Raw genomic sequence first — 9773 nt, forward strand, 5'->3', positions numbered from 1 at the left:
CCAACTGGTCCATCCGTCTCGGAGTAATCGGCGAACGTACGGCGCACGTACATGAAATAGTACGTTTTTCTGCAGTAAAAAGCGTTCGGAATGAAAAAATATAAAATCTTCTTTTAACGGGACCAATCTGGACACATACTTTAGAAGATCCAAAAGGTTTCGTTCCGATTAGTTCATCCGTTTCGGAATAACCGGCGAACATACATTTAGAAAAAAAGTCGTTAGAAATGAAAAAATGCAAAATATTTTTTTAACGGGACCAATCGGGAGACATACTCTACCAGACGCAAAAGGTTTCGTTCCGATTGGTCCATCCGTCTCTGAGTAATCGGCGAACATACATTTGGAAGAAAAAATCATTAGGAATGAAAAAATGCTAAATATTTTTTTACAGGACCAATAGGGAGTTATACTCTATAAGACGCAAAAAGTTTCGTTCCGATTGGTCTATCCGTCTTGCAGTAACCGGCGACCGTACGCCGTGCATACATGAAATAGTACGTTTTTTTGCAATAAAAAGCGTTCAGAGTGAAAAAGTGTAAAATGTTTTTATAACGGGACCAATCGGGAGACATACTCTACCAGATGCAAAAGGTTTCGTTCCGATTGGTCCATCCGTCTCAGCGTAATCGGTGAACATTGTAACGTGGTGACACCTGTGCCCCCCGTTACAATCGCTGCGCTCCTCCCACCTCACATCCCGCCTAAAAATGACCCTTAACCCTCCTAACACCTTACCCCTTTCCCCCGCCCCCCAGTGTCGGGCCGATGGAGGCGACGGAAAACAGACAACAAGGATCACCCGCAAAAGGGAGCTACGAGGCCGGCGACAGACCTTCCACCCTCCCGGAGAGGATAAGCAACGCGGGACTTCGGAAGATAGACGAAGTTTCCCAGAAGCAGGTACAATGCCCACCCGGAGCCATCTGTCGCCGAGCCCGAAGACTTCAGTCCGCCCGCCACAGCAGGAGATCAGCCGGCCCCATCGACCCCAAACACCGGCCGATCGACAATCGATAACCAATCTATTCCGTTGCCAGAAAAGGCCCCCTTCCTATTCCCCATCCCCACCCCAAAAATCATCCCGCGACGGTCCCGTCGTCGCGGCAGCGACGACGAGCCTTCATTGAGCCCTTGGCTAGTTAAGCAAGCGATTTAGAGAGAGATTTTGGAAAAGTGCGATTATAGAGAGATTTTGGAGAGTGCGATTGTGTGTGGAGTTTCAAGTAAGCCCTTCCGATATTATTGTAGAGGTTTGTGAGTGCAAGGCAACGGCGACCTTTCGATTTCGGAATCTCGTACCCGCGTATCGCGCCGGTTATCCGACGTTATACCTTTCGAACCCCTTTTTCCAGCCCCTATTAATCCCGTCCACAAAAATCCTCCTACGCGTAACGTGTACGAACTTCCAGAGGACCTTCCCTACCCTGAGATCCCTCCTAGCCCTCAACGATCCTCCTTGCGTACTCCCCCGCGATATTGTAAGGACGAAAGTGCCCGTGTCCCACCCTTTGTAGCAACCCCTCTTGACCTTTTTTCCAATTTTCGATTGCCACCGCGAGTGGCTGGCGCCCAACGTTTGTAAGAGAGAATTGTAGAATTGTATAGAGTGAACCCCCGAAAGGGTCACAACATACATAAAAAAAAAAAAATATATATACACATCGAATTGAGTATCCTCCTCCTTTTCGAAGTCGGATAAAAATTAGATATTTATTTCCGTTGGGTTCGTCAGTGTTCTAGGTCCCGTACGGGTCCCTCCTTGAAACGTTGTGTTGGCGTGCGCTGATTTTAAGTGTAAAAGATATGAGAATGGTAATTGAAAGGAATGTTAATGCGGTTTAGTGTGCAAGAAAATAATGTAATTCAAAAACTATTGAAAGTAATACAAACTGAAAATGACTATTAAATTTAATACTGTTAATTTCTGGTAATACTGATATTTACTATTAGATTAATTCAATTTGTAGCAATACTGGTTCACAAGGGTAAAGATGCTTAATCTATGGTTCGGTATAAATTCAGTTGATTTAGAAAGATATTTTTCCTTTGATTTACAGTTGGACTCGAATATAACTTAAACGAATGATTGTTGAAATTTCTATGTTAGACGACTTGCTCGACCAAATATATTACAAAGATGGAAAATTAGCGGTTTCTATCCGCAAGGTAACGACCTGAATGGAGAGGCTCTCACAACCCCGAAAGGCTTTACAGGTCGCTCCTGATAAAATAACGTAGTCGAACAATCGTCACACACACACACAAAATCGCGATAGAACAAAATTCAGAATATTAATATAACGTATTATTTATAATTCGGTACCTGATCGTGAAAATCGAGACGATCTAAAATGGAGAGACTCTCATAACCCGAAGGCTTAATAGATCGCCCGTTTTGCCTTGTTGAAAATCGATAATAATGCCGTGCTCGACAAATTAGTAACAAACAGGCTTACCGTGGAGGTGTAGAATATAATGTATGAAAATCGCTTTGCTGTTCGCTTTTAAATCGTGGAATAATCGCTGTTGAATCTGGAACACCAAGAGAAAGATGAGGAACCTGTCGCACTAACACTTGTCGCGCGCCCGATTGCCCTTTATTGCGAATAAAAATCTAGTTAAGACGATTACAAGACGATTACGATTATAAACGCGAGTGAATTTAATACGAAAAATACGCGATCAACGGATTAAGCCGGTTTAATAGTGTGAAAATAGCTTTACGTGCGCGTCACTGAGTCTTTGTAACGTATTTCCGAATTTCACCCTCGCGACACTCTGCCTACGGATAGGACTTGCCGCGCAGCTAAATCACGTGAAAGTACTATTACAACTCTATCTCTAAACGCACGGGCTCCCGTCACGACTTACTCGATTGTTCGACGAAGAGTGATCAGAATCGATCGCGATCCTGGCTGGAAGGGCCCGTCGCGAGGACGATGTCCTGCGTGGGGACATCTCAACAAATCATAGTGTGTGACGGCAGCGTCACGTGCGTCGCTATTGGTTAGGGGCGCGTGCCAGAAGAAATCCTCTAGATCATGCTCTCTCTCTCTCTTGGTGTTCCATCTCTGTCTAACGGCTTTTCGGTGTTTCTACGCCGTAGAGTTTTTCTGGAATATTCCATTCTCGCTTACGGTTTCAATATCAGATATAATGATGCGAATATTAACAAATATTTAAATCAGAATTGCTAAACAATAAAAATGCAAATACCTATGAACATGAATTATATCCATCATTCTATTATGTATATAGATAATTGATCGGTGATCACGACATTCGTTGATTAACAATTGGCGGCGTCGTAATTATTTTGTTCGCAAAGAAATCGATCAACAATACGAATTGCGGTGGTAGCGCAAGTTGTTCGTTAAAAATCCTAATAGCATACGATGATTTAACTGATAATTTCAGCAGTATTCAATTGTTCGATATTCGAATATTCATTCCTATATTCGCAGCGAACTTTGTTCGAGAACGTTTTTTCTGTTCAAAATCGTACCGTTGGGTCTTAGTTTCGGGTAATTCTTAGAATTCAATACAAAGACTTTTATTACACTGTGTGACCCTTCGTCTCTAAACAGTTCTCGAATATTGCTAACGTTCGCGGGTGAGGGTTCTCATTCCTCGCCCTTTGCACTCATTCGAATATTTGAATTTTATGCTATTTCATACTTTCATTCCAACACTCAATTCGCACATACGATCGGGTTTGGGACCGACTGGCACCTACGCGTGAAAAAGAAGAGAGTATCGGTTGAAAATCTAAAAGATAAGTTGATCTTTACGCTTTTGCGCAGTTAACCTGAGGAGACCCCTATAGTGCGAAGCACTGGCTAACTGCGCAGCAAACGCTGTTTAGGATACCTCTCCTCGGTCGAACTCGAGTTTTTGTCTATTTCGAAATCTGTTGCTACGTAGTTGAGCACGACGATAGTTTCAAGGAGGGGTAATAACTAAAGAAAAGAATTAAGAAATGTAAAGAGAATAAAGGATAGGAAAGACAAAATAGAATAATTATAAGCTCAAACTCTTCCCTGTGCATTTCCCACATGAAGAAGTCTCTTATAACCCGAAGGCTTGATGAGAAAACACAGAGTCGAGGAGAAAATTGAAAAAGATGAAGCAGTATTTCGCCCTCCCCACGTCCCTTACATGAGGAGACTCCTATAACCCGAAGGCTTGATAAGGAAACGTGAGGCGGACAAATTTGTAAAATTTTCCAGATGTGACAGCACATACAGTACTTTCAATAATTCTGGTTTATTTAGTTTTTTAAATTCTTATTGCGTTTCACTGTACGTAAAAACATTGAACATTGTATAACACACTTACTTGATAAAGAACAGACGAAAATTCGCAGTACAAGTACCTCTGACACGCAAAAAACAGCGAAAAATTCGGTTTTTAATTTTTTCAACTATGGCGGACCTGACCAAAAATTCTCAAAAAAATTGAGAATAATAGTATCGATAATATACACTTATAAGAAAAATATTAATGTCGATCCGCGACTCCTTCCATACCAAATCGCCCTTTTTACGTTCATGCTTGGCTGGTCGTCGCATGTAATCCGAGATTCGACACCTCGGCTGGATGTATGCAATGTCTGGTTCCCTGTCTCTGTTGCATATATTATATATTCAGCTTTTACTGGATACACCACAGTACCATAGTACTGTTTTATGCAGAATGTTTCAGAGTTGACACAAGTAAAAAAAATGCAATTCCACTTAAATAAAAAATGGATTTGCATTTTTTGAGTGCATCGTTGCATTCACGAAGAAAATGAAATCACAGAAAAATAGACATTATCATAGCATTGAACTTTTACATAAACAGCTTGTAACCGTGCTCTTCCTTCAAGAGCATGATTTCGTAGGATAGAGACGGGGAGAGAAAATAAGGAGGAAACACTCAGATTTGAACAGAGGAAAATATCACAATCATTTTATTTTTCCTTGTTACGACGAAGATCGCGGTACGCCATTACATCGAAATGTTCTTCTAACGGCCATGATCGTCGGTTAGCGGCACGCTGTGTACAAATAATTCTAAAGACGCGACAGTCCTTGACGTTCGAAGCGCGGGATAAACATAATTCGCACGCGAAACAGAATTTAACGGCTTCCCGCCGAAGTATGCTTTGTCTAACGCTTTGCTCGGCACGTGGATACCTGCCGTCGAGCCGTCCCTTTCTATATGGAAAATTCGTATACTAACGCGGGCACCGACTCCCTCACACGTCTCATGGCTCGCTAGTTCAAATTCCCTTCTCTTGCGAATTCGTAGGAATTCGGTTGATTAGAGAAAATGATATAGGTTGCTCATGGGCTTGGAAGCGAGACCAGAGCACGATACTTCGTAGCTGCTGATTTGCTTGCGGTGAGTGCGTATATTCGAGTGACTCTACTAGAGCTGAAAATGCGTCTATCCCAGAGCTGGGCAAGATTTGCACTTTTCAGCCGATTTTCAGCTGGCTCCGCCTACCACTATTCCCCTTGCCACGACATTCAACGCGCAGCCAACGAACCGTTCGAGGCTCAGAAGCGTATCACTCGTAAACGTATGCTGGCAATAGCTATCCACCTCACCTGTGAGGTATTATTGTCGATGCGTTTTTTTTTAAGTGGTTGCCAGCATACGTTTACGAGTGATACGCTCCTGAGCCTCGAACGGTTCGTAGGCTGCGCGTTGAACGTCGCAGCAAGGGGAATAGCATTAGGCGGAGCCAGCTGAAAATCGGCTGGAAAGTGCAGATCTTGCCGAGCTCTAGTCTATTCGCATTGGAGTCTCGACGACAAGTGTTCGTTCCGCGGATCGGCAGGCACCTCGCTCGGTGCTCTAGGCAACAAAGGGGAATCTTATGCTTGCGCGACACTACCATGACATGATAGTGGGGCCGGTTCTACGGGCCCCTACACTATGTGACGTATCGTTGGCCTAATCAATCGGTTACAAGCTTTTTCCTATCTCTTACCAAATTCAAGATATAACCCGTCTCAATTGCATGACGTATCCTGTATACTTTTATTAATTAAAAAACATTTATTTAAAAAAGTTAATAACCTTTTCTAAAAATAATTCTCAGATTGCACGTTCCTTCGGTTCTTCAGAGCAGGCATATATTTTTCAGCAGCGAGGAGTGTTACGGTGTGCTATATAAAATTCACGCGTTTGGTCAGTCAGAATTTATCGGAGCGGGACAATTCTATCATTTGGGTTGAAAGAAGAATAGCATGATCACCCTACATCTCACTCTAAACGCGTGCCAATGTTTCGCTTTCGTTCTTCAGGCGTATCGTCGCGATGTCTCTGGCGAGATGAGCGTTTGAATGTGTTTGTAAAAATACTTGAGGCGCTGTTGCCTTCCTAGATCGTGTTGCGCGTACGTTAGCTGAGAATTAAACCTTTCAAGTTCGTAACAAAAGACGCAAGTGGCTCCACCAGGCCCGACGAAAAAACTACTGTAATACCGACGTGCCGAATTGGAGAGGTCACGTGCCGTGTCTACCCCGTTAAGGGGGTAGCTGCTGAAAAATTAATGCCTACTCTGAAGAACCGAGGGAACGTGCAATCTGAGAATTATTTTTAGAGAAAACTTCTTTAAATAAATGTTTTTTAATTAATAAAAGTATACAGGATACGTCATGCAATTAGAACGGGTTATATCTTGAATTTGGTAAGAGATAGCAAAAAGCTGTTTATGTAAAAGTTTAATGGTATGATAATGTCTATTTTTCTGTGATTTCATTTTCTTCGTGAATGCAACGATGCACTCAAAAAATGCAAATCCACTTTTAATTTAAATGGAATTGCATTGTTTTTTTACTTGTGTCGCCTCCTTGAAACATTCTGCATAAAAAAGTACTATGGTACTATTAGAACTAATAAATGGAAAGACCTCGCGTCTATACAGTAAAAGCTGAATATATGCAACAGAGATTGGGTACCAGACGTTGCATATATACAGCCGAGGTGTCCAATCTCGGATTACATGCGACGACCAGCCAAGCGTGAACGTAACAAGGGACAGACAGTGGAGGAGAGAGAGCGACGTCCGGTGATCAAAGGAAAAAGCCGTAACGTATCGGTGTGACTAATACTAATTCAATTATAAAACTTTTTTATTTTTGACTTTTTTTTACTGAAGCTTTTACTAGCGCATTGGTGAAATTTTTCTGATTAACACTTTGACTGCCATGTTGGTCATATATGACCGGCCACGATTTGTCCTGTGACGCCACGGTGGTCATTGGTGACCGGAGCGCTTCGACTATTTACAATTGTAAACAATGAATGAAAATTGACAGTTAGTGCATTCTGAATATGGCCGATATATAGAAAATACTTTAAAATAAAAAGTGCCTCATTGAACAATTAAAAATTTTTATTAGAACATCAGTAAAAGAAAATATTATAACAAGTCTAACAACATCTAACGGTGCACTTTGTTGAAACACTTTAAACACAAATGTGGCGTATCAACGCAATCTGGACAGTAGGTGGTCACCTTTCTGGTCCGATTTTTAGCAATTTTTGATCCTAACAGTTTGACATTTTTTTATAACACTCTCTGCAAAACTTTCTTTCCAGGTACGCTTGCCCTTCTTTCTTCTGCATTTCGTGCCGCAATCTTCGTCGAGTAGGTGTATTTGACAGTGCTGGTGAATGGCGCTGTGTAAGGTGCATTGCGAGTGCCATTCTAAAGTCTGGTACCTTGATTTTTGTTCTCGTGGCGAGTTTATAGAGTATCAGCGCGTTTGAGACTGATGTATTCAATAATAACTCTAAAGCTAATTTTATGTACCACTTGAGGGTTCTTCTATGTGGTGTAGAATACGCTATCATTTGATCTGATACATCAACACCACATTTTCCTTTGTTGTAGTCTACAACTATTACTGGTTTATCACAAACATAGTTTTTTTTGCGGACCTCTACCATTTCGGCCGAATGTTTTGTCGAAAGCATAAAAATATCACGCTTGTCCTTCCACTTGAGGACCATAATCCCCTTCTTATTTTGCATAGCGATAAGCTCACCTCGTTTCAATTTTTTAAATTTGACGTCGACGGGTATTCCCTTTCTATCTTTTCTTAGGGTTCCTACTAAATGAGTGTTGCAGTCTATTAATTTTTCCGCTAAATTTATACTAGTGTACCAATTATCGGTGTAAATTGTGTGGCCTCTATGTAGAATATTGTGGCATATATTCATTACTATACTTGTGGGCGTTACGCATTGTTCATTTAAGTTTTTTCCCGAATATATTTGAAATTGGTATGTATAACCTTGGTCGGAACACATTTTGAAAACTTTGATGCCGTATTTGTGTCGTTTTTGCTTCAAGAATTGCCTGAATTTTATCCGTCCTCGGAAAGGTACCAAAGACTCATCGATGCATATGTTTTCGTCTAGATCATAGTATTTGGAAAAATTTTGATTTAGTATATCAACAAGTTGTCTGATCTTATACAATCTATCATTTATGTTTGCTGTTTGATTATTGCTGAAATGAAGGAATCGTAACAGCAACTCAAAACGATTTCTCGACATGACTGTTCTTGGAAATGATTGGCAATAGGTATTATTGGTACACCAATATGATTCGTATTTCGGTAACTTCACCAGGCCCATCCATATAAGTAGTCCGAAAAATCGTTTTATTTCATCTTTGTCGGTTGGTGTCCATTTATCTAGACGAGTCGATCTTCTATTTTGCATATATTGTTCAGCGTACCTATTGGTCTCATCAACAATTATTTGTAGAATTTCTTCCGTAAGAAAAGCAAAGTAAAAACTGTGTGGCTGATTATCCTCGATCTGTACAGCATTTCGGGTTTTTTCAAATGGAATTACACTTGCCGCTGTTTGTGTTATATTATTTGACCATTCGTTATCATCTATATTATGTTCATCTTCATTTTCTAAATCCAATTCATCCTCGGTATCCGATTCGATTCGGCGTCGCCTTATCGTGGGCGATATGTGAATTATTTCGTCTTCCGATACTTCATTTTGGGACGAGTCTTCCGATGAAGACTCCTCGGATACACTCGAAAAATATTCAGTGTTTGCATCCATAATTATGAGGGGTAATCTACGAACACTATTATAAACAAACCTTAGACAACAAATCGTAAATGCTGCTTTATAATCATATAACTGACGTTAGAAGTGTGCACATACCTTACTATTATATATAAAATGAGCAAATACTGTTTATCTTCTGCACGTTTCACCAATATATTTTTTCTATATTTTTTTGCTACACGTTTCGCCAATTGTGGACGTTTCGTTTACGACGAAATAAGAAATACGAAAGCTTGTTGAAATAAACGAAGGCCTGTTTTAATTTGTCTTTAGCAACTGTCACCATGGCGCCACGGTGGTCACCCGTGACCAACAGTCAGATAAACGCTTCATTGGGTAAAAATGTTGTCTTATATCATCAATTTATTTATATTTTGCCATTATATGTTTTAAATAATAAAAGAACTCCCATGGCGTCCTGAGCAAAACATGTGATTTCGGCGTGGCAGTCAAAGTGTTAAAATGATACCAAACACGATATAGTTTGAATGGGGCGAGGTTTGTCATGGGGCGCTGTGAAAAATCGAGGCAGACGGCAGTCAAATCTTAGCGAAAAGGGACAATTTCAACATTCGGAATGAGAGAAGGACAGCATGACTGTAGTGCGTCTCACTCAGCGTTCGGGCGATGTTGCCTTTTTCGCTTGCCTTCGCAGCACAGTTCGAGTGACG

General features: G+C 41.0%; 1 protein-coding gene across 1 annotated transcript; it reads right to left on the reverse strand.

Moving 5' to 3' along the window:
• Positions 1–7191: 7191 nt before the first annotated feature.
• On the reverse strand, positions 7192–9559 carry LOC114876173 (piggyBac transposable element-derived protein 4-like). The gene is made up of 2 exons (XM_029187355.2): positions 9199–9559; positions 7192–9118 (listed from the first exon to the last, which is right to left on the reverse strand). The coding sequence occupies exon 2, from the start codon at positions 9091–9093 to the stop codon at positions 7552–7554; it is 1542 nt and encodes a 513-aa protein (XP_029043188.2). The 5' UTR covers positions 9094–9118; positions 9199–9559; the 3' UTR covers positions 7192–7551.
• Between the last annotated feature and the right edge of the window lie 214 nt (positions 9560–9773).

Source organism: Osmia bicornis, chromosome 4, assembly GCF_907164935.1.
Source record: "Osmia bicornis bicornis chromosome 4, iOsmBic2.1, whole genome shotgun sequence".
Classification (NCBI taxonomy): Eukaryota; Metazoa; Arthropoda; class Insecta; order Hymenoptera; family Megachilidae; genus Osmia; species Osmia bicornis.